Source organism: Anguilla rostrata, chromosome 11 (assembly GCF_018555375.3).
Source record: "Anguilla rostrata isolate EN2019 chromosome 11, ASM1855537v3, whole genome shotgun sequence".
Classification (NCBI taxonomy): Eukaryota; Metazoa; Chordata; class Actinopteri; order Anguilliformes; family Anguillidae; genus Anguilla; species Anguilla rostrata.
Window position 1 is genome coordinate 30,648,560 of NC_057943.1, and position 24,402 is coordinate 30,672,961.

Sequence of the window (24,402 nt, forward strand, 5' to 3'; positions counted from 1 at the left end):
ACCTAAAATAAAGTATGCTTTTTGATGTACTTTATGAACATCTTGGGATAAAAATATTTTCCCCAATGTGTCTAGTTCCCTTCTTAGAAGTTAAAACAGGAGAGATTTATTTATCTGTCATACAGTATTTATACAATTACACAAACTAGAGAAAAGGTCTTCACCTGTATGTGATGCTTTGCTCCAACTTTGTGTGGGCAAATGTTAAATCTGCACGGGACCTGTTATGTGCGTAATGTTCAAAACGTGTTGAACACATACTCAAAATAATTCAGGACACATTTGTCAAATCCTGAAACAATGGTCAGTTTTTAGTCAATCTGCACCAAAATATTCTTCCACGTAATAATAATAATAAATAACTAACCCTGTAAAAGTGGAATTAAAATTATTTAAAGCCTCATTCAGGGGATTTTGCCCTCTTACTAGAGACATATTTCACTAACTCTGGAAATGCCAAAATAAAACGGAAATGGGCTTGCCAAGTGCACTATTCATTTTTCAACTCTCATGTGATAAATAATACTAGCTAACTTCTGACCTCTGGCCAACTGGCTATTGAATTTTACAGTAAATACAAAGTCAACTGGACAATATAGATCTTCTATGCCTCAGATCCTTCCCATGGCATTGTGTTGAACATGCAAACAAAATGGCAGCACGCAAATTAAAATAGTACTAATTTTATCTTATTTTTTTCAATACAAATAGTTTTGCTAACAAGTCATTTATATTCAGTCTCAAAAACTGAATGTATATTTTTCTTTCAATAGAATAAAAAAAATTGATTGCATTGTGAAAAGGTTTGCTTGCATAACAGACACAAATGTAACTCCATAGAACAAAAAAGACAAAAACTACCACAAATGCCATAATAGAAAATGGGGAAAAGCAAAAAGAGGGGGAAAAAACCAAAAGGGAAAAAAGCTACCAGTAACTTGTGTGAGTTACCTTTAGACTTTTTAGTTGGTGGGTGTGCTTTATGATCCTATTGGTTATAAGAACTGCTCCCCTCTTTGGCATCATGGCAATGCCTTCAATGGGTTGGATACAGCTCATTTTACAGATTTTCTGATGGAAATTATACAGATTGTTATCAAGTTATCAAATAATTTTCACATATCAAAATTCGTCTTGACCAACTGAGCAAGTGCAACCAAGAATGCTTACTCCCGTTTAAAGGTAGTTGAAATATCAAAAATAAGTTTTGAAAACGGATGCAAATGTAATTTGAATATGCACAATCACAGTGCCAGCATATTTAAAAGTTACATCATTTTAGCTTCCAAAAATCAAATTATTAACTATCCCATTGTGGTCAGTGAGAGGCTGTCATACCTTCACCATGCAAAAGATGGCAATGTTAGGCAATGGTAGCTAAAAGAATGTAAACTATTTTTGACAGATTAACCAGTAAGAGCCAGGGAGTATCACTACATGTCTGGTTTTGCTTACAAATGACATGCTTTGCGTAGTAGTGAAGGTGTCTGACAGGGGGGCATTAGAAAGTAGATACCTATTTTGTGTTTGATCATGTAGGGAATTACAGCAGGGGTCGATGCTCACACCAAAAAAGTGTGTGTATAGGGGGAGGTTGTGCATAGACGTTTGTTGGATGTGTTGGCTGTTATCTGGTCTTTTAAACTTTAAGTTGGGGATAAGTGTGAAAATGTCCAGAGAAAACAGAGTAAAAAAAAAAGTGAACAGGGAATGTCAGAATACATATATTTGAGGTATAATATTCTATACCAACACATGCATGCTTCAAATAAAATCATCAAAACTGGCCAACACTGTATATGAAGAAGTAGAGGTCTGCACCGGGAAACAAATGAGGCCTGAGCCTGCCTGAGACCAATGTCTTTAGGGCCCGACAGAAACCAGCCTGACAAGCTGTAGCCAAGTCCTTGAGCCAGGCAGGCTCCCTACTGCTGCGCTGGCTCTCAGCTCTTGCAGTGGTACTTGATTCAGGCTCCACTGCTTGTTGTTATTCAGCCACAGGAGGGAGCCTCACTGGCAGCACAGACAGGTGGGCAGCATCCCGAGTCTTTCCATCACTCAATGTGCAACTGCATGATCCCGTCTGATGTGTCACTCAAAGAGGCTCGCCGAACTTTGATTTTCCTTTTCTCACGAGCTCGGGTCTCCTCACACGTACAAGACTTGCTGAGCAGATATTGGGTGGGTTTACACGTCTCTTTTGATCAATGTGTGTTTTCATATTCAGTTGTTTCTTTTCAGCTCTGTCTCGCAGCTCGTTGTCTTCAGCGACTGGGATCTTCGGCTCAATGGCGACTTTGGTTCTCATCTTAAGTCCATACAGAAGTTTGAACTGTGATGTAGTCACGTGATGTTGCCCTGTAGATCTGGAGGAACATGAGCTTCCCATGGAGCGTTTTCTCTCTGTACAGCAAAAATGCACTATGTGAACACTGAATCTCCCCACCACTGCATTTCTTTCTGGGATGATATACAGCTGTACGAATGTGCTTTATCTCTCTGCCTTCCAAGAAAGATGACAGAGATCAGCTGTAGACTGTTGTCTGCCACTATAGTTATTTGATTTCCTGTATGGCTAAACACTGTAGCAGCAGCATTAGTGACTCATGCATTGACAGTTCATCTTTAATCCGGTAGTATGGCATCATGTCTGTAGGCAGTGATTTGGCTGTAGCAGGCCACTCATTTGTGATGTAGGTGCGCAGTTTACTTAGCTCTAGGCACGAGCAGCAGGGATCTGTCGAGTCAGACGTGGAAACGGCAGGCAGCAGGAAAAAGCAGCAGTCTCAGGTTCCATGTCCATGGCCGCCATCCTCACAGGGTAGACTGCAGTACTGTTCTCAGCTCCAGGCCTGCTGTAAACAATGTCATAGTTTAGCCTAGCAGACCGGTGTGCCACTCTCATACCAGCATGTCCCATGCCTTTGGCAGTCAAGAGTGTAGTTAAAGCTTGGTGAACAGTTTCTGAGATGAACTTTGTTCCCCATAGGTAGGGCCTCCATTGTTCAGTACACCCAATGCAAGCTAAGGCCTCATTTCCTCACAGCAGAAATTAAGGAGCAGGTGCAAAAGCTACTGTGTGGTCAGTATTGTCTGGGTGTAGCTGTGAAAGGAACCCACAGTCGAAGGAATCTGAGGACAGGATGGAAGGCAGTGAAGAGTCAAATAGGGTAAGTGCTGAGCTGTCAGTGATGGCACCACAGTGAACAGTTTGACTTACTAGAAACTGTTCTGTGCATCAGCAATCCATATGAACATAGGCTCACAGAGCAGATATCTCACTGGTTCTGTGATGGTTTCGTAGTTTGGAATAAACTTGGTGTACCGCAGGGTCAGGCCAAGGAAGGACCTGAGGGACGTAGAGCCACTGGGAGTTGGAGCATAATGGACGGCAGAATCATGCCATTTGTCTTTGTTCAGATGCAACCAGCCTCCTGTAGCTTGTGTAGGACAGCTTTGAAATGTGTTTAATGTTCTGTATGTGAGGCAGACACAATAATGTCATTGATGCCAGGTCTAACACTGTTCTTATGGCCATGGGTTGGATGTGGGTGAACCAAACAGATAAATCAGTAATACCAACAAATAAGCAGAGAACATTTTCTGAATATTTATTTCACACACTATGGTGACATTCACAGAAGGTAAATAAACTCTAGGACTGTTGACCTCCAACACCATTAAAGCCACAGTCAACTGTCAACACAGAAACTCTGGTTTCTTTCTGTCCTTCTGGATACTTATTGTCAAATCAGAAATATATGAATTGCAATTGGTGACAGGTAAAAGAAAGATCATATGGTGATACTGTCTGGAATACATCTTATGCAAGTATAATACTATTTACCCATACATTACCATAACTGGCTAGGAACCACATCTTTCTTGATAATGATTGTATTTACTGCTGGCTGTGCAACAAATTGCCCCTCAGGGATAATAAAGATTACCTTACCTTACTTTCTTGAGTAGCGTAATTTTCCAGTATCATATAGGGAAGGTTGGTTCATTGAACCATAAAGTGTACATAGAAACTGGAGAGGGTAGGAGGGGCAGTGAAGCCTAGGAAGTAGCAGGGAAACAGCCTCTACTCTGCATACTTGAGGGCAAAAGCACTTCCTGGCCATTGAATTCAATGTAGAAATCCAAGGTGATTTAACAACCAAAGAAAACCTCATCGGTCCATTTTTTGTTATCATACAGTGCATTGTGTGCGAAACAACGGTTATTTTGGTCCAGTAGTCTTGGGAAAATATTTATTAAAATGTGCATATTTTATTACATAATGCATATTTTTCTATATGCTTTCCATATGAAACGGTAATCACTCCAGTTTCAAAATACCATCGAGAACGTTTCATTTTGACTTCAGAGGTCTGATATTCCCCATTCAGTTCAATGGGAGCTTCAATGTTCTGTCCTCAACAAGCGCACCACAGGTTTACTTCCGGGATTTCACAATTTTAGGTTAGTTGAAGGCGTGCCAGCCAGTCCAGTTAAATATGCATGTCTTTGCATTGGACGCACCCTCAATCCCAGTCTAATCTGCTCCGGTTTATCGAATTTCCTTTTAAATCCGGCAAACCAACTGCAGACAGATGTTTATTCAGTGTTTAGTCTCTGGTCTAGTTTCGCACAAAACTTAGTTCACGGTCGGTGCTCTCTTTGAAGATACGTTTCACAGCAAGCAGTCAGCTGTCTATTAGCTATTTAATGGTAAATATGAATTAAATAGCTAATGACGTTAGTTACTTAGCCAGCTACGCAACAACACGATAAACTGTTGTGGAGATGTACAAGACAAACATTGTGCTGCGTGGTAAGTGTATATCTTGCAGTGACGCTGTCGTAAAATGTCTTCTGACCGTGTAGAGTCACTGACTTGCCTACGTTTCTGTGCATATTACTTGGGGTATTCGAATTTCCAGCTTCACTAGTCTAGCTCACGTAGGAAACGTCCAGATAAGGTAAAAGCACCTAAATTCTTAATCATGGCAATGTAAGCATTGAACTACAACGTCTTTTTCGTCAGAATTGCGTACGCTTTGAAAATAAGAAAATACATTGAGCTCAATGGCAAGCCCTCAGCGTGTTTAGGGACCGTCTAAGAAGTACAGCGACTAGGTTTCAGGAGAATCAAATTGTCAATTTCAGATAATAGATCTTAAGGAACCTATGAAGACCATAGTACAAATTTTATCTTTTAAAAGTTCACATATGATGATTTCTAAAAATAAGCAGGTTTTCTTTTTTTCTTTTTTTAGGTAAACGATTCAATAGATTTTCAACTGTGCAGTGGAGAGCACTGCAATCAACACTATTGCATTGACATCCCATTACACATTTTAAATTAGGAAATTATACCGTGGTTTAATTTTGGTCTGTCTTTATTATTTAAAAAAATGTAATGGCTTCACAACTGTCAGTAGGAGAGCACTAAAATCAACACCACAGAATAGAGGGCCTCCTATTGGCTGTTCTTCACCTTTTAGATTGAGAAACTAATTTTAAGATTATTTTTATTAGTTGTTTTTTTTTATTTATTTTAAGTTGCTTCTTAAACATTAGGAAAAGATTACTAGAGATTGATTTTTATTAGGGAAAAAAATTCAACAGTACCAAAGATTGGAGGGCCCCCTTTTGGTTTTAATGCAGATTTTACTTCAGAAAAATTACACAGATTAATATTGGTGTTACGACCCCAGTCATAAGTTTATGTTTACATTTGTCACTGTTGCGTGTGTTTCTTTCCGGTTGTCATCTATTTGGTTGTTTCCGTAACCGTATTCAGTAGATACGTCACTGTGTGGTGGAGAGAGCTTAAATCAGCACCACAGATTAAGGCCTCAAATATATTTTTTAGCATTTGTACTATGGAATTCACAGTCTTGACTTAGTTTTTCCAAAATTTTAAATCAGTAATCACATGTTTTCAACAGTTCCTATGGCTTCAATTACGTTTTAGGGCTCAACTTAGGGTTAGGGTTATGAAAACGATAAGTCTGAGGGTCGAGGCAAGTTCACGGCTGTGTTCAGCAGGTTAAAGAAAGGTTGGGACATTGGTTCTTTTTTGATTTTGGACAATCCAAAAATTTTGTATATACTAGTATAGGTACCTATGACCATAAAAGGATATGGAATTTATACATATTTTATCAGGGAAAACATTTTTTTTTTAAGGCCTCAAATATATTTTTTAGCATTTGTACTATGGAATTCACAGTCTTGACTTAGTTTTTCCACAATTTTAAATCAGTAATCACATGTTTTCAACAGTTCCTATGGCTTCAATTACGTTTTAGGGCTCAACTTAGGGTTAGGGTTATGAAAACGATAAGTCTGAGGGTCGAGGCAAGTTCACGGCTGTGTTCAGCAGGTTAAAGAAAGGTTGGGACATTGGTTCTTTTTTGATTTTGGACAATCCAAAAATTTTGTATATACTAGTATAGGTACCTATGACCATAAAAGGATATGGAATTTATACATATTTTAATAGGGAAAACATTTTTTTAAGGCCTCAAATATATTTTTTAGCATTTGTACTATGGAATTCACAGTCTTGACTTAGTTTTTCCACAATTTTAAATCAGTAATCACATGTTTTCAACAGTTCCTATGGCTTCAATTACATTTTAGGGCTCAACTTAGGGTTAGGGTTATGAAAACGATAAGTCTGAGGGTCGAGGCAAGTTCATGGCTGTGTTCAGCAGGTTAAAGAAAGGTTGGGACATTGCTCTTTTTTGATTTTGGACAATCCAAAAATTTTGTATATACTAGTATAGGTACCTATGACCATAAAAGGATATGGAATATATACATATTTTTTCAGGGAAACCATTTTTTTTTAAGGCCTCAAATATATTTTTTAGCATTTGTACTATGGAATTCACAGTCTTGACTTAGTTTTTCCACAATTTTAAATGAGTAATCACATGTTTTCAACAGTTCCTATGGCTTCAATTACGTTTTAGGGCTCAACTTAGGGTTAGGGTTATGAAAACGATAAGTCTGAGGGTCGAGGCAAGTTCACGGCTGTGTTCAGCAGGTTAAAGAAAGGTTGGGACATTGCTCTTTTTTGATTTTGGACAATCCAAAAATTTTGTATATACTAGTATAGGTACCTATGACCATAAAAGGATATGGAATATATACATATTTTTTCAGGGAAACCATTTTTCTTTTAAGGCCTCAAATATATTTTTTAGCATTTGTACTATGGAATTCACAGTCTTGACTTAGTTTTTCCACAATTTTAAATCAGTAATCACATGTTTTCAACAGTTCCTATGGCTTCAATTACGTTTTAGGGCTCAACTTAGGGTTAGGGTTATGAAAACGATAAGTCTTAGGGTCGAGGCAAGTTCACGGCTGTGTTCAGCAGGTTAAAGAAAGGTTGGGACATTGGTTCTTTTTTGATTTTGGACAATCCAAAAATTTTGTATATACTAGTATAGGTACCTATGACCATAAAAGGATATGGAATTTATACATATTTTATCAGGGAAAACATTTTTTTTTTAAGGCCTCAAATATATTTTTTAGCATTTGTACTATGGAATTCACAGTCTTGACTTAGTTTTTCCACAATTTAAAATCAGTAATCACATGTTTTCAACAGTTCCTATGGCTTCAATTACGTTTTAGGGCTCAACTTAGGGTTAGGGTTATGAAAACGATAAGTCTGAGGGTCGAGGCAAGTTCACGGCTGTGTTCAGCAGGTTAAAGAAAGGTTGGGACATTGGTTCTTTTTTGATTTTGGACAATCCAAAAATTTTGTATATACTAGTATAGGGACCTATGACCATAAAAGATATGGAATATATACATATTATTTCAGGGAAACCATTTTTTTTTTAAGGCCTCAAATATTTTTTTAGCATTTGTACTATGGAATTCACAGTCTTGACTTAGTTTTCCACAATTTTAAATCAGTAATCACATGTTTCCACAGTTCCTATGGCTTCAATTACGTTTTAGGGCTCAATTAGGGTTAGGGTTATGAAACGATAAGTCTGAGGGTCGAGGCAAGTTCACGGCTGTGTTCAGCAGGTTAAAGAAAGTTGGGACTTGGTTCTTTTTGATTTTGGACAATCCAAAATTTTGTATATACTAGTATAGGTACCTATGACCATAAAAGGATATGGAATTTATACATATTTTATCAGGGAAAACTTTTTTTTTAAGGCCTCAAATATATTTTTAGCATTTGTACTATGGAATTCACAGTCTTGACTTAGTTTTTCCACAATTTAAATCAGTAATCACATGTTTTCAACAGTTCCTATGGCTTCAATTACGTTTTAGGCTCAATTAGGGTTAGGGTTATGAAACGATAAGTCTGAGGGTCGAGGCAAGTTCACGGCTGTGTTCAGCAGGTTAAAGAAAGGTTGGGACATTGGTTCTTTTTGATTTTGGACAATCCAAAATTTTGTATATACTAGTATAGGACCTATGACCATAAAAGGATATGGAATATATACATATTATTTCAGGAAACCATTTTTTTTTAAGCCTCAAATATGTTTTTAGCATTTGTACTATGAATTCACAGTCTTGACTTAGGTTTTCCACAATTTTAAATCAGTAATCACATGTTTTCACAGTTCCTATGGCTTCAATTACTTAGGGCTCAATTAGGGTTAGGGTTATGAAAACGATAAGTCTGAGGGTCGAGGCAAGTTCACGGCTGTGTTCAGCAGGTTAAGAAAGGTTGGGACATTGGTTCTTTTTGATTTTGGACAATCCAAAAATTTTATATACTAGTATAGGTACCTATGACCATAAAGGATATGGAATTTATACATATTTTATCAGGAAAACGTTTTTTTTTAAGCCTCAAATATATTTTTTAGCATTGTACTATGGAATTCACAGTCTTGACTTAGGTTTTCCACAATTTTAAATCAGTAATCAATGTTTTCAAAGTTCCTATGGCTTCAATTACGTTTTAGGGCCAACTTAGGGTTAGGGTATGAAACTAAGTCTGAGGGTCGAGGCAAGTTCACGGCTGTGTTCACGGTTAAAGAAAGGTTGGGACATTGGTTCTTTTTTGATTTTGGACAATCCAAAAATTTTATATACTAGTATAGGTACCTATGACCATAAAGGATATGGAATATATACATATTTTTCATGAAACCATTTTTTTAAGGCCTCAAATATATTTTTTAGCATTTGTACTATGGAATTCACAGTCTTGACTTAGTTTTTCCATAATTTAAATCAGTAATCCATGTTTTCAACAGTTCCTATGGCTTCAATTACGTTTTAGGGCTCAACTTAGGGTTAGGGTTATGAAAACGATAAGTCTGAGGGTCGAGGCAAGTTCACGGCTGTGTTCAGCAGGTTAAAGAAAGGTGGGACATTGGTTCTTTTTTGATTTTGGACAATCCAAAAATTTTGTATATACTAGTATAAGTACCTATGACCATAAAAGGATATGGAATTATACATATTTTATCAGGGAAACATTTTTTTTTAAGGCCTCAAATATATTTTTTAGCATTTGTACTATGGAATTCACAGTCTTGACTTAGTTTTTCCACAATTTTAAATCAGTAATCACATGTTTTCAACAGTTCCTATGGCTTCAATTACGTTTTAGGGCTCAACTTAGGTTAGGGTTATGAAAACGATAAGTCTGAGGGTCGAGGCAAGTTCACGGCTGTGTTAGCAGGTTAAAGAAAGGTTGGGACATTGGTTCTTTTTGATTTTGGACAATCCAAATATTTTGTATATACTAGTATAGGTACCTATGACCATAAAGGAATGGAATATATACATATTTTTCAGGGAAACCATTTTTTTTTTAAGGCCTCAAATATATTTTTTTGCATTTGTACTATGGAATTCACAGTCTTGACTAGTTTTTCCACAATTTTAAATCAGTAATCACATGTTTTCAACAGTTCCTATGGCTTCGTTTTAGGCCAACTTAGGTTAGGGTTAGAAAACGATAAGTCTGAGGGTCGAGGAAGTTCACGGCTGTGTTCGCAGGTTAAAGAAGGTTGGGACATTGGTTCTTTTTGATTTTGGACAATCCAAAAATTTTGTATATACTAGTATAGGTACCTATGACCATAAAAGGATATGGAATATATAATATTTTCAGGGAAACCATTTTTTTTAAGGCCTCAAATATATTTTTAGCATTTGTACTATGGAATTCACAGTCTTGACTTAGTTTTTCCACAATTTTAAATCAGTAATCACATGTTTTCAACAGTTCCTATGGCTTCAATTACGTTTTAGGGCTCAACTTAGGGTTAGGGTTATGAAAACGATAAGTCTGAGGGTCGAGGCAAGTTCACGGCTGTGTTCAGCAGGTTAAAGAAAGGTTGGGACATTGGTTCTTTTTGATTTTGGACAATCCAAAATTTTGTATATACTAGTATAGGTACCTATGACCATAAAAGGATATGGAATATATACATATTTTTTAGAAACCATTTTTTTTAAGGCCTCAAATATATTTTTAGCATTTGTACTATGGAATTCACAGTCTTGACTTAGTTTTCCACAATTTTAAATCAGTAATCACATGTTTTCCAACAGTTCCTATGGCTTCAATTACGTTTAGGCTCAACTTAGGTTAGGGTTAGGAAACGATAAGTCTGAGGGTCGAGGCAAGTTCACGGCTGTGTTCAGCAGGTTAAAAAAGGTTGGGACATTGGTTCTTTTTTGATTTTGGACAATCCAAAAATTTTGTATATACTAGTATAGGTACCTATGACCATAAAGGATATGGAATATATACATATTTTTCAGAAACCATTTTTTTTTAAGGCCTCAAATATATTTTTAGCATTTGTACTATGGAATTCACAGTCTTGACTTAGTTTTTCCACAATTTTAAATCAGTAATCACATGTTTCAACAGTTCCCATGGCTTCAATTACGTTTTAGGGCTCAACTTAGGTTAGGGTTATGGGAAACGATAAGTCTGAGGGTCGAGGCAAGTTCACGGCTGTGTTCAGCAGGTTAAAGAAAGGTTGGGACATTGGTTCTTTTTTGATTTTGGACAATCCAAAATTTTGTATATACTAGTATAGGTACCTATGACCATAAAAGGATATGGAATATATACATATTTTCAGGAAACCATTTTTTTTTAAGGCCCTCAAATATATTTTTTAGCATTTGTACTATGGAATTACAGTCTTGACTTAGTTTTCCACAATTTTAAATCAGTAATCACATGTTTTCAACAGTTCCTATGGCTTCAATTACGTTTTAGGGCTCAACTTAGGGTTAGGGTTATGAAAACGATAAGTCTGAGGCAAGTTCACGGCTGTGTTCAGCAGGTTAAAGAAAGGTTGGGACATTGGTTCTTTTTTGATTTTGGACAATCCAAAAATTTTGTATATACTAGTATAGGTACCTATGACCATAAAGGATATGGAATATATACATATTTTTCAGGAAACCATTTTTTTAAGGCCTCAAATATATTTTTTAGCATTTGTACTATGAATTCACAGTCTTGACTTAGTTTTTCCACAATTTTAAATCAGTAATCACATGTTTTCAACAGTTCCTATGGCTTCAATTACGTTTTAGGGCTCAACTTAGGGTTAGGGTTATAAAACGATAAGTCTGAGGGTCGAGGCAAGTTCACGGCTGTGTTCAGCAGGTTAAAGAAGGTTGGGACATTGGTTCTTTTTTGATTTTGGACAATCCAAAAAATTTTGTATATACTAGTATAGGTACCTATGACCATAAAAGGATATGAATTATACAATTTTTCAGGGAAACCATTTTTTTTAAGGCCTCAAAATATTTTTAGCATTTGTACTATGAATCACAGTCTTGACTTAGTTTTCACAATTTTAAATCAGTAATCCATGCAAGTTCCTTGGCTTCAATTCGTTTTGGTCCTTAGGTTAGGTTATGAACATTCTGGTCAGCAGTTCGCGTGTTAGCGGTAAAGTTGTGTTTTTTATTGGACATCCAAAAATTTTGTATATACTAATGGTACATGCCTAAGGTAGGAATATAATATTTTTCAGAAACATTTTTTAAGCCAAATATTTTTTGCTTGTACTATGGATTCACAGTCTTGACTTAGTTTCCATTAAAGTAATCCATGTTTTCACTCTTGTTCATTACGTTTTAGGCTCACAGGTTGGGTTAGAAACGATAAGTCTGAGGTCAGAAGTTCACGGCTGTTTCAGGTTAAAAAGGTTGGGCATTGGTTCTTTATTTTGGCAACCAAATTTTTAAACTAGTATCTATGACCATAAAGGATTGAATTTAATATTTTAGGAACATTTTTTAGCTCAATATTTTCATTTTATATGGATTCACAGTCTTGATTAGTTCAATTTAACAGTAATCCTGTTTTCAATTCCAGGCTTCATTCGTTTGCTCACTTGGTTAGGTTTAAGAGTCTGAGGTCGAGGAAGTTCACTGTGTTCCGTTAAAGAAGTTGGGCATTGGTTCTTTATTTTGACACCAAATTTTATATACTGTATAGGTACTACCATAAGATATTATTTTTTCGGGAAACATTTTTTTAAGGCCCAAATTTTGCATTTGTACTATGATTCACAGTCTGCTGTTTTTCCCATTAAAAGTACACATGTTAAGTTCCTTGTTCATTCTTTGGCTACTTGGTAGGTAAAGAAAGTCTGAGGGGAAGTTACGGTTCGAAAAAAAGTTGGGACATGGCTTTTTTGATTTTGGAATCAAATTTATATACGTATTCCATGCCTAAAAGAATGATATACTATTTTCAGAACATTTTTTAAGGCCCAAATATTTTTAATTGTACTTGGAATAATCTTGCTTTTTTCCACAATTAATAGTATCACTTTTTCACATTCCATGTTAATTCTTTTAGGCCAACTTGGGTAGGTAAATCTAGTCGAGCAATTCACGGCTTCGCGGTTAAAGAGGTTGGGACATTTAAGAAAGGTGGACATTGGTTCTTTGATTTTGACAATCCAAAAATTTTGTATATACTAGTATAGGTACAATGACCTTAAAGGATATGAATTTAATATTTTTCAGGAAACATTTTTTTTTTAAGGCCTCAAATATTTTTTAGCATTTGTACTATGGAATTACAGTCTTGACTTAGTTTTTCCCAATTTTAAATCAGTAATCACATGTTTTCAACAGTTCCATGGCTTCATTACGTTTTAGGCTCAACTTAGGGTTAGGTTATGAAACGATAAGTTTAGGGTCGAGGCAAGTTCACGGCTGTGTTCAGCAGTTAAAGAAAGTTGGGACATTGGTTCTTTTTTGATTTTGGACAATCCAAAATTTTGTATATACTAGTATAGGTACCTATGACCATAAAAGATATGGAATTATACATATTTTTCAGGAAACCATTTTTTTTTAAGGCCTCAAATATATTTTTTAGCATTTGTACTATGGAATTCACAGTCTTGACTTAGTTTTTCCACAATTTAAATCTATCACATGTTTTCAAATTCCTATGCTTCAATTACGTTTTAGGGCTCACTTAGGTAGGATGAAACGATAAGTCTGAGGTCGAGCAAGTTCACGGCTGTGTTCAGCAGTTAAAGAAAGGTTGGACATTGGTCTTTTTTGATTTTGGACAATCCAAAATTTTGTATATACTATAAGGTACCTAGACCATAAAAGATAGGAATTATACATATTTTTCAGGGAAACCATTTTTTAAGGCCTCAAATATTTTTTTAGCATTTGTACTATGGAATTCAAGTCTTATTAGTTTTTCCACAATTTTAAATCAGTAATCACATGTTTTCAACAGTTCCTATGGCTTCATACGTTTTAGGCTCAACTTAGGGTTAGGGTTATGAAAACGATAAGTCTGAGGGTCGAGGAAGTTCACGCTGTGTTAGCAGGTTAAAGAAAGGTTGGGACATTGGTTCTTTTATTTTGGCAACCAAAAATTTTGTATATATAATAGTACATATGACCTGATATAATATAACATATTTAGGAAACCATTTTTTTTTAAGGCCTCAAATATTTTTGCATTTGTACGGAATTAGTCTTGACTTAGTTTTTCCACAATTTTAACAGTAATCACATTTTAAAGTCTATGGCTTCATTACGTTAGCCACTTAGGTTAGGTGAAACGATAAGTCTGAGGGTCGGGGTTCCGGCTTCCAGGTTAAAGAAAGGTTGGGACATTGGTTCTTTTTGATTTTGGACAATCCAAAATTTTGTATATACTAGTATAGGTACCTATGACCATAAAGGATATGGAATTATACATATTTTTCAGGGAAACCATTTTTTTAAGGCCTCAAATATATTTTTTAGCATTTGTACTATGGAATTCACAGTCTTGACTTAGTTTTTCCACAATTTTAAATCAGTAATCACATGTTTTCAACAGTTCCTATGGCTTCAATTACGTTTAGGCTCAACTTAGGGTTAGGGTTATGAAACGATAAGTCTGAGGGTCGGGAGGCAAGTTCACGGCTGTGTTCAGCAGGTTAAAGAAAGGTTGGGACATTGGTTCTTTTTTGATTTTGGACAATCCAAAAATTTTGTATATACTAGTATAGGTACCTATGACCATAAAAGGATATGGAATTATACATATTTTTCAGGAAACCATTTTTTTAAGGCCTCAAATATATTTTTTAGCATTTGTACTATAATTCACAGTCTTGACTTAGTTTTCCACTAATTTTAAATCAGTAATCACATGTTTTCAACAGTTCCTATGGCTTCAATTACGTTTAGGCTCAACTTAGGGTTAGGGTTAGAAAACGATAAGTCTGAGGCAAGTTCACGGCTGTGTTCAGCAGGTTAAAGAAAGGTTGGGACATTGGTTCTTTTTTGATTTTGGACAATCCAAAAATTTTGTATATACTAGTATAGGTACCTATGACCATAAAAGGATATGGAATTATACATATTTTTCAGGGAAAACCCTTTTTTTTAAGGCCTCAAATATATTTTTAGCATTTGTACTATGGAATTCACAGTCTTGACTTAGTTTTCCACAATTTTAAATCAGTAATCACATGTTTTCAACAGTTCCTATGGCTTCAATTACGTTTTAGGGCTCAACTTAGGGTTAGGGTTATGAAAACGATAAGTCTGAGGGTCGAGGCAAGTTCACGGCTGTGTTCAGCAGGTTAAAGAAAGGTTGGGACATTGGTTCTTTTTGATTTTGGACAATCCAAAAATTTTGTATATACTAGTATAGGTACCTATGACCATAAAAGGATATGGAATATATACATATTTTTTCAGGGAAACCATTTTTTTTTAAGGCCTCAAATATATTTTTAGCATTTGTACTATGGAATTCACAGTCTTGACTTAGTTTTTCCACAATTTTAAATCAGTAATCACATGTTTTCAACAGTTCCTATGGCTTCAATTACGTTTTAGGGCTCAACTTATGGTTAGGGTTATGAAAACGATAAGTCTGAGGGTCGAGGCAAGTTCACGGCTGTGTTCAGCAGGTTAAAGAAAGGTTGGGACATTGGTTCTTTTTTGATTTTGGACAATCCAAAAATTTTGTATATACTAGTATAGGTACCTATGACCATAAAAGGATATGGAATATATACATATTTTTTCAGGGAAACCATTTTTTTTTAAGGCCTCAAATATATTTTTTAGCATTTGTACTATGGAATTCACAGTCTTGACTTAGTTTTTCCACAATTTAAAATCAGTAATCACATGTTTTCAACAGTTCCTATGGCTTCAATTACGTTTTAGGGCTCAACTTAGGGTTAGGGTTATGAAAACGATAAGTCTGAGGGTCGAGGCAAGTTCACGGCTGTGTTCAGCAGGTTAACGAAAGGTTGGGACATTGGTTCTTTTTTGATTTTGGACAATCCAAAAATTTTGTATATACTAGTATAGGTACCTATGACCATAAAAGGATATGGAATATATACATATTTTTTCAGGGAAACCATTTTTTTTTAAGTCCTCAAATATATTTTTTAGCATTTGTACTATGGAATTCACTGTCTTGACTTAGTTATTCCACAATTTTAAATCAGTAATCACTTGTTTTCAACAGTTCCTGTGGCTTCAATTACGTTTTAGGGCTCAACTTAGGGTTAGGGTTATGAAAACGATAAGTCTGAGGGTCGAGGCAAGTTCACGGCTGTGTTCAGCAGGTTAAAGAAAGGTTGGGACATTGGTTCTTTTTTGATTTTGGACAATCCAAAAATTTTGTATATACTAGTATAGGGACCTATGACCATAAAAGGATATGGAATATATACATATTATTTCAGGGAAACCATTTTTTTTTAAGGCCTCAAATATGTTTTTTAGCATTTGTACTATGGAATTCACAGTCTTGACTTAGTTTTTCCACAATTTTAAATCAGTAATCACATGTTTTCAACAGTTCCTATGGCTTCAATTACGTTTTAGGGCTCAACTTAGGGTTAGGGTTATGAAAACGATAAGTCTGAGGGTCGAGGCAAGTTCACGGCTGTGTTCAGCAGGTTAAAGAAAGGTTGGGACATTGGTTCTTTTTTGATTTTGGACAATCCAAAAATTTTGTATATACTAGTATAGGTACCTATGACCATAAAAGGATATGCAATATATACATATTTTTTCAGGGAAACCATTTTTTTTTTAAGGCCTCAAATATATTTTTTAGCATTTGTACTATGGAATTCACAGTCTTGACTTAGTTTTTCCACAATTTTAAATCAGTAATCACATGTTTTCAACAGTTCCTATGGCTTCAATTACGTTTTAGGGCTCAAATTAGGGTTAGGGTTATGAAAACAGTAGTATGCAGTATCAGCTCCTCGTCCCCTCACAACTGGGGTCCCTCAGGGCTCTGTCCTTGGTCCCCTCCTCTTCTCTCTGTATACTAGGTCCCTTGGCCCTGTTATTGCCGCCCATGGCATGTCATATCATCTCTATGCAGATGATATTCAACTTTTCTACTCTTTCTCTCCCACAGACACTCAGGTCTCCGATCGCATATCCGCCTGCCTGAGTGACATCCAGAGCTGGATGACCAAACACCAGCTCAAGCTCAACACAAACAAAACGGAACTTCTCCATATTCCTTCTCTTACCTCTCCCACTTCTCATCTGCCCATTTCTTTAGGAGACACTCCCCTACACCCTTCGCAGAGTGCCCGAAATCTTGGAGTTGTGCTGGACAACAGGCTGGCACTCTCTGAGAATATCGCGGCAACCACCCGGTCGTGCAGGTTCATCCTGTACAATATCCGCAGAATAAGACCACTCCTCACCAATTATTCCACACAGCTCCTGGTCCAGGCCATGATACTGTCACGTCTGGACTACTGCAACTCCCTCCTGGCTGGCCTCCCAGCATCAGCCACCAGACCCCTTCAGCTCATCCAGAATGCAGCAGCCGTCTGGTTTACAACCTCCTCGTGACTCCACGTCACTCCCCTCCTCATCTCCCTCCACTGGCTACCAGTGCAAGCTCGCATCCGGTTTAAGACACTGGTGCTTGCTTTCCAAGCAGTCAAGGGTCAGCTCCTGGTTATCTGCAGAAGATGATCAGACCCTACAAGCCGGCCAGATCGCTCCGATCGGCTACTACAGGGCGGCTGATTCCTCCCCCTACACGAGCAGCAACAAGGTCTCGACTCTTTGCAGTTCTGGCCCCACGATGGTGGAACGATCTTCCAGTGGAGGTCAGAACAGCAGAGTGTCTGAGCACCTTCAAACGGAAACTCAAGACGCACCTCTTCTCTGTGTACCTCTCTCCTCTTCCCTAAACCCCCTCCCATAACTATAAAAAAAAAAAAAAAAAAAAAAAAAAAAATTTTGTTCAGACTATCTTGTTTCTCCTTATTGTATGCATCATAGTAAAGGCTTTTTATCTACATGTTGTTCAATGGACTTAAGCGGACTTGATCCTGAGTTTGGTTACTCTGTTGTAAGTCGCTCTGGATAAGAGCGTCAGCTAAATACCTATAATGTAATGTAATGTAAAAAACGATAAGTCTGAGGGTCGAGGCAAGTTCACGGCTGTGTTCAGCAGGTTAAAGAAAGGTTGGGACATTGGTTCTTTTTTTATTTTGGACAATCCAAAAATTTTGTATATACTAGTATAGGTACATATGACCTTAAAAGGATATGGAATATATACATATTTTTTCAGGGAAACCATTTTTCTTTTAAGGCCTCAAATATATTTTTTAGCATTTGTACTATGGAATTCACAGTCTTGACTTAGTTTTTCCACAATTTTAAATCAGTAATCACATGTTTTCAACAGTTCCTATGGCTTCAATTACGTTTTAGGGCTCAACTTAGGGTTAGGGTTATGAAAACGATAAGTCTGAGGGTCGAGGCAAGTTCACGGCTGTGTTCAGCAGGTTAAAGAAAGGTTGGGACATTGGTTCTTTTTGATTTTGGACAATCCAAAAATTTTGTATATACTAGTATAGGTACCTATGACCATAAAAGGATATGGAATATATACATATTTTTTCAGGAAACATTTTTTTTTAAGGCCTCAATATATTTTTAGCTTTGTACTATGAATTCACAGTCTTGACTTAGTTTTTCCACAATTTTAATAGTAATCACATTTTTCAACAGTTCCTATGGCTTCAATTACGTTTTAGGGCTCAATTAGGTTAGGGTTATGAAAACGATAAGTCTGAGGGTCGAGGCAAGTTCACGGCTGTGTTCAGCAGGTTAAAGAAAGGTTGGGACATTGGTTCTTTTTTGATTTTGGACAATCCAAAAATTTTGTATATACTATATAGGTACCTATGACCATAAAAGGATATGGAATATATACATATTTTTCAGGGAAACATTTTTTTTAAGGCCTCAAATATATTTTTTAGCATTTGTACTATGGAATTCACAGTCTTGACTTAGTTTTTCCACAATTTTAAATAGTAATCACATGTTTTCAACAGTTCCTATGGCTTCAATTACGTTTTAGGGCTCAATTAGGGTTAGGGTTAGAAAACGATAAGTCTGAGGGTCGAGGCAAGTTCACGGCTGTGTTCAGCAGGTTAAAGAAAGTTGGGACATTGGTTCTTTTTGATTTTGGACAATCCAAAATTTTGTATATACTAGTATAGGTACCTATGACCATAAAAGGATATGGAATATATACATATTTTTCAGGGAAACCATTTTTTTTTTAAGGCCTCAAATATTTTTTTAGCATTTGTACTATGGAATTCACAGTCTTGACTTAGTTTTCCACAATTTTAATAGTAATCACATGTTTTCAACAGTTCCTATGGCTTCAATTACGTTTTAGGGCTCAACTTAGGGTTAGGGTTATGAAAACGATAAGTCTGAGGGTCGAGGCAAGTTCACGGCTGTGTTCAGCAGGTTAAAGAAAGGTTGGGACATTGGTTCTTTTTTGATTTTGGACAATCCAAAAATTTTGTATATACTAGTATAGGTACCTATGACCATAAAAGGATATGGAATATATACATATTTTTTCAGGGAAACCATTTTTTTTAAGGCCTCAAATATATTTTTTAGCATTTGTACTATGGAATTCACAGTCTTGACTTAGTTATTCCACAATTTTAAATCAGTAATCACATGTTTCAACGTTCCTATGCTTCAATTACGTTTTAGGGCTCAACTTAGGGTTAGGGTTATGAAAACGATAAGTCTGAGGGTCGAGGCAAGTTCACGGCTGTGTTAGCAGGTTAAAGAAAGGTTGGGACATGGTTCTTTTTTGATTTTGGACAATCCAAAATTTTGTATATACTAGTATAGGTACTATGACCATAAAAGGATATGGAATTATACATATTTTTCAGGGAAACATTTTTTTTTTAAGGCCTCAAATATATTTTTTAGCTTTTGTACTATAGAATTCACAGTCTTGACTTAGTTTTTCCACAATTTTAAATCAGTAATCACATGTTTTCAACAGTTCCTATGGCTTCAATTACGTTTTAGGGCTCAACTTAGGGTTAGGGTTATGAAAACGATAAGTCTGAGGGTCGAGGCAAGTTCACGGCTGTGTTCAGCAGGTTAAAGAAAGGTTGGGACATTGGTTCTTTTGATTTTGGACAATCCAAAAATTTTGTATATACTAGTATAGGTACCTATGACCATAAAAGGATATGGAATATATACATATTTTTTCAGGGAAACCATTTTTTTTTAAGGCCTCAAATATATTTTTTAGCATTTGTATTATGAATTCACAGTCTTGACTTAGTTTTTCACAATTTTAAATCAGTAATCACATGTTTTCAACAGTTCCTATGGCTTCAATTACGTTTTTAGGCTCAATTAGGGTTAGGGTTATGAAAACGATAAGTCTGAGGGTCGAGGCAAGTTCACGGCTGTGTTCAGCAGGTTAAGAAAGGTTGGGACATGTTCTTTTTGATTTGGACAATTCAAAAATTTTGTATATACTAGTATAGGTACCTATGACCATAAAAGGATATGGAATATATACATATTTTTTCAGGGAAAACATTTTTTTTTTTTAAGGCCTCAAATATATTTTTTAGCATTTGTACTATGGAATTCACAGTCTTGACTTAGTTTTTCCACAATTTTAAATCAGTAATCACATGTTTTCAACAGTTCCTATGGCTTCAATTACGTTTTAGGGCTCAACTTAGGGTTAGGGTTATGAAAACGATAAGTCTGAGGGTCGAGGCAAGTTCACGGCTGTGTTCAGCAGGTTAAGAAAGGTTGGGACATTGGTTCTTTTTGATTTTGGACAATCCAAAAATTTTGTATATACTAGTATAGGTACCTATGACCATAAAAGGATATGGAATATATACATATTTTTCAGGAAACCATTTTTTTTAAGGCCTCAAATATATTTTTTTAGCATTTGTACTATGGAATTCACAGTCTTGACTTAGTTTTCCACAATTTTAAATCAGTAATCACATGTTTTCAACAGTTCCTATGGCTTCAATTACGTTTTAGGGCTCAACTTAGGGTTAGGGTTATGAAAACGATAAGTCTGAGGGTCGAGGCAAGTTCACGGCTGTGTTCAGCAGGTTAAAGAAAGGTTGGGACATTGGTTCTTTTTTGATTTTGGACAATCCAAAAATTTTGTATATACTAGTATAGGGACGTATGACCATAAAAGGATATGGAATATATACATATTTTTTCAGGGAAACCATTTTTTTTTAAGGCCTCAAATATATTTTTTAGCATTTGTACTATGGAATTCACAGTCTTGACTTAGTTATTCCACACTTTTAAATGAGTAATCACATGTTTTCAACTGTTCCTATGGCTTCAATTATGTTTTAGGGCTCAACTTAGGGTTAGGGTTATGAAAACGATAAGTCTGAGGGTCGAGGCAAGTTCACGGCTGTGTTCAGCAGGTTAAAGAAAGGTTGGGACATTGGTTCTTTTTTGATTTTGGACAATCCAAAAATTTTGTATATACTAGTATGACCATAAAAGGATATGGAATATATACATATTTTTTCAGGGAAACCATTTTTTTTTTAAAATGGCCCCATTGACAATACAACTTTTAGACTTAAAATGTTAATTTTGTTTCTGTTTCATTTTGGTCCATTTTTGTTGGGAAAAAACAATACTCAATAGCGTCTCTATCATGAGGTGGAAGGCATTAAAATCAGTCAAAAAGAATGCTTGGCCTTTTAGATTTAAACTTGGTTTAAATTTTGTAAATTATTTTGCTAACATGTAGCCTATGTCAGTTTCACAACCACCTACAGTTCTCTAGTTAACATTACAATGGGAGGCCGATGGCTTTCTAGCTAGATAGTTATAGCTAGAACCTTTTATGTTTCAGCGTTAATTCTGCCAGCACACTTGGCTAAATGAAAGTTTTGTTTTTTTCATTTTAGCAAAGTGAGAAGGTTTCTTTGCAATGGAACCTCGTTTGACTCATGAAATTGAACTGAACAAGAGGTATGAAGAAATGTAAGTACTTATTTGGAGCTTTGTTTGCAATTGCAGCAGTGTGAGTCCTTATTCTGTAAGTTTTACAGCAACCAAGCACCAGTGGTAGTGAGACAGTATTGTTCTTCTTTTTCTTCTTCTTCTCCCTTTTAAAAAAGGCTGTATAACCCAGAGTTTCTAAAAAAAAATTGTGCAAATTCTCAGGCTTGAAGAAAGCATTGGATTTCCAGGGCCCAGTATTTAAAAACTTCCTCAGTATGATAGAAGGGGTGATCACCCACAGCACCAAACAGTTGGGCACAACCTACCACTAGCTTGATGGTCAATGAGAAATGTTCAAGTGAACCTTTATTTTAACCTGTGTCATTTGATGAATAAAATCAGGATGCTGTGTTTGGAATTATATTTACTATCCAGTGAGACATTGATTTCAGAAATTAGATTGACTTTGACATATGTATAATGTATTAATGGTGGTAGGTGAATAGGAGTAATATGCAAACTGATTCAAACTGGTTCTGACGTGTTCACTCATGTGTTTGTCTTAGTGGAATGTTACATTATTTTGACCTTTGTATTGCACTTAGTCTAAAATTAGCTAAAGAGGCTTCTTTCCGTACACTGTTGCCCCAATAACCCATGAGGCCTACTATCATGGGCTTTTGTGATTGGTATTTGTCCTTGGCTTGGTTTTATGATTTGATTGTGAGAGCTGTCTGACTAGACAGTTGCCTGTTAAAAAAGGCATTCAAACATGCAAAATACAATTTCCCTTATTCAGTGGCACACATAGTCAGCTAGCTAATTAGCCTGCCGAGTGGAATGGAGCATCACATATTAGCGTTGATGTTTCAGATTGAAGAGAAGGACCACTTTACTTCAAGAGATGGAGAATCTACACGAGCAGCATGAAAATAAGAAAAAGCAACATACCATGGATGTGGAAGCTGCAATTGAAAGAAATGCTCAACTCCTTCATGTAATGTATTTACCTTGTGCATGACCTTTAACCTTTGCCGAACCACCAAGTGTCTTTTTTGTAGAAATTTCCAGTACGATTAGATTTCCCCTTTGGTATTGCTAGCTAGTTAGCTAACAGGAATATCTACCTCAGAGCATAAATGTGAACATCACATCAGATTGGAGTGAAGATGTATGGCTAGAAATAATGTAACCCGAAATACCTATCCATGCTGAGAACAAACTAATATTGAGTGTCGATAGCTAGTTTGCTAAAGTTAGCTGTAAAGTAACTTCGTACTAGTTAAAGTTAGCTGTAAAGTAACTTGGTACTAGTTAACCAGAGCATTTTTTTGCTTTTTAGTTACTAGTAAGTCGATTCTGTTTTAAAGATGATAAAAATACTCACTTTTAAAAATGAATAACCCTTTGAAATGTGTGATAATTATTTCTCATGTATTATAGCCCATTTCAAATGTCTTTCAGGACTTGCAGAAAATTGAAAGTCGCTTGAAAACAAGATCTTTCACTCACCCTGATATTCTCAGTCTTGAGGTACGAGTCTCTCAAATGTAATGTTTTGACGTATAACACTGCTCACTCCCAGAGGGGGAAAAAATAAAAGCCAGTTCTGAGCTCACCGGCCTTCAAGTACAGTACAAACTGAAAGCAGATGGAAGGCAGCTCAGACATTGGCAAGATTCTCAGGGTGGTTTGCACAACTGTGGTATATTTCACATTTTTAGTACATTTAAGTCGAGCATTTAAGTCGCTGTTGATCAACCTTCATTGAGGTGATGTAATTGGCAAGAAGATACTGGCCATGCCTGTGGTATGGGTAGGTTTATTCCATTGAACTGCACTTTCACTGGACTGGCGTGCAGTTAGTTCTGTGTAAATTTACCATTTTGCTTCTTGTACACGGTTAGGCTGTGTTAACACTTTCATTGTTCTGCCTCAGGCTCGTTACTGGGCCTCTGTGGAGGAGAAGATTCCGGAATGGGAGCCTTTCTTGCTGGGGAGGGGGCCCACTCCAGTTAGAGATGGGGAAAAATCACAGAGGAAGACAAGGAGGAAGAAAGGGTCATCTCAGGACAGCCCCCCCACACACACTGTGACCAGTTTGCCTCCTCGCTCCAACCCTAAAACTGTATCCTGACCGTTTCTGCTGTTCCACATTACCTACTTGGATGTGATCTTTCCTGGTTTGAAAAGTTTTGGAACCTTTGTACAAGTTTGAGCGAAGTGGGTTGCGGTCCGTGTGGACCTCAAACTGGGAAACGGCTTAACCCAGGAACATAATGCAGTATATGGCAAAGCAATCTGTGTACAGTGCTGTGAAAAAAGTATTTGCCACCTTCCTGATTTCCCCTATTATTGCATATTTGTCACACTGAATGGCTTCAGATCTTTAGACAACATATAATATTGGACAAAGGGAACCTGAGTAAACACAAAACACATTTTAAAAATTATTTTGTTTATTGAATGAAAAACATTATCGTACACCCATGTGAAAAAGTAATTAATAAACGTAACTGGTTGCACCACTTTTAGCAGCAATATCTGTAACCAAATGCTTCCAATAATTTGATGTAACTTTTTCATATC

At 36.3% G+C, this 24,402-nt stretch overlaps 1 protein-coding gene and 1 long non-coding RNA gene across 7 annotated transcripts; one reads left to right on the top strand and one right to left on the bottom strand.

Moving 5' to 3' along the window:
• Positions 1-667: 667 nt before the first annotated feature.
• Positions 668-4,381, bottom strand: LOC135234588 (uncharacterized). The gene is made up of 2 exons (XR_010324142.1): positions 3,221-4,381; positions 668-2,855 (listed from the first exon to the last, which is right to left on the bottom strand). It is a non-coding gene; the product is annotated as an uncharacterized LOC135234588 (long non-coding RNA).
• Positions 4,382-4,504: 123 nt separating this feature from the next.
• On the top strand, positions 4,505-24,354 carry cep15 (centrosomal protein 15). Of its 6 annotated transcripts, none has more exons than XM_064299336.1 (5): positions 4,505-4,819; positions 21,777-21,840; positions 22,687-22,810; positions 23,278-23,346; positions 23,753-24,354. In XM_064299336.1, exons 2-5 carry the CDS (start codon positions 21,800-21,802, stop codon positions 23,948-23,950), a joined length of 432 nt encoding a protein of 143 aa, XP_064155406.1. In that variant the 5' UTR covers positions 4,505-4,819; positions 21,777-21,799; the 3' UTR covers positions 23,951-24,354. The 6 variants fall into 6 exon arrangements, with proteins under 6 accessions (XP_064155406.1, XP_064155408.1, XP_064155405.1 ...); XM_064299338.1 differs by having other exon boundaries at positions 4,505-4,716; XM_064299335.1 differs by having other exon boundaries at positions 4,509-4,716; positions 21,777-21,852.
• The last annotated feature ends 48 nt before the right edge of the window (positions 24,355-24,402 follow it).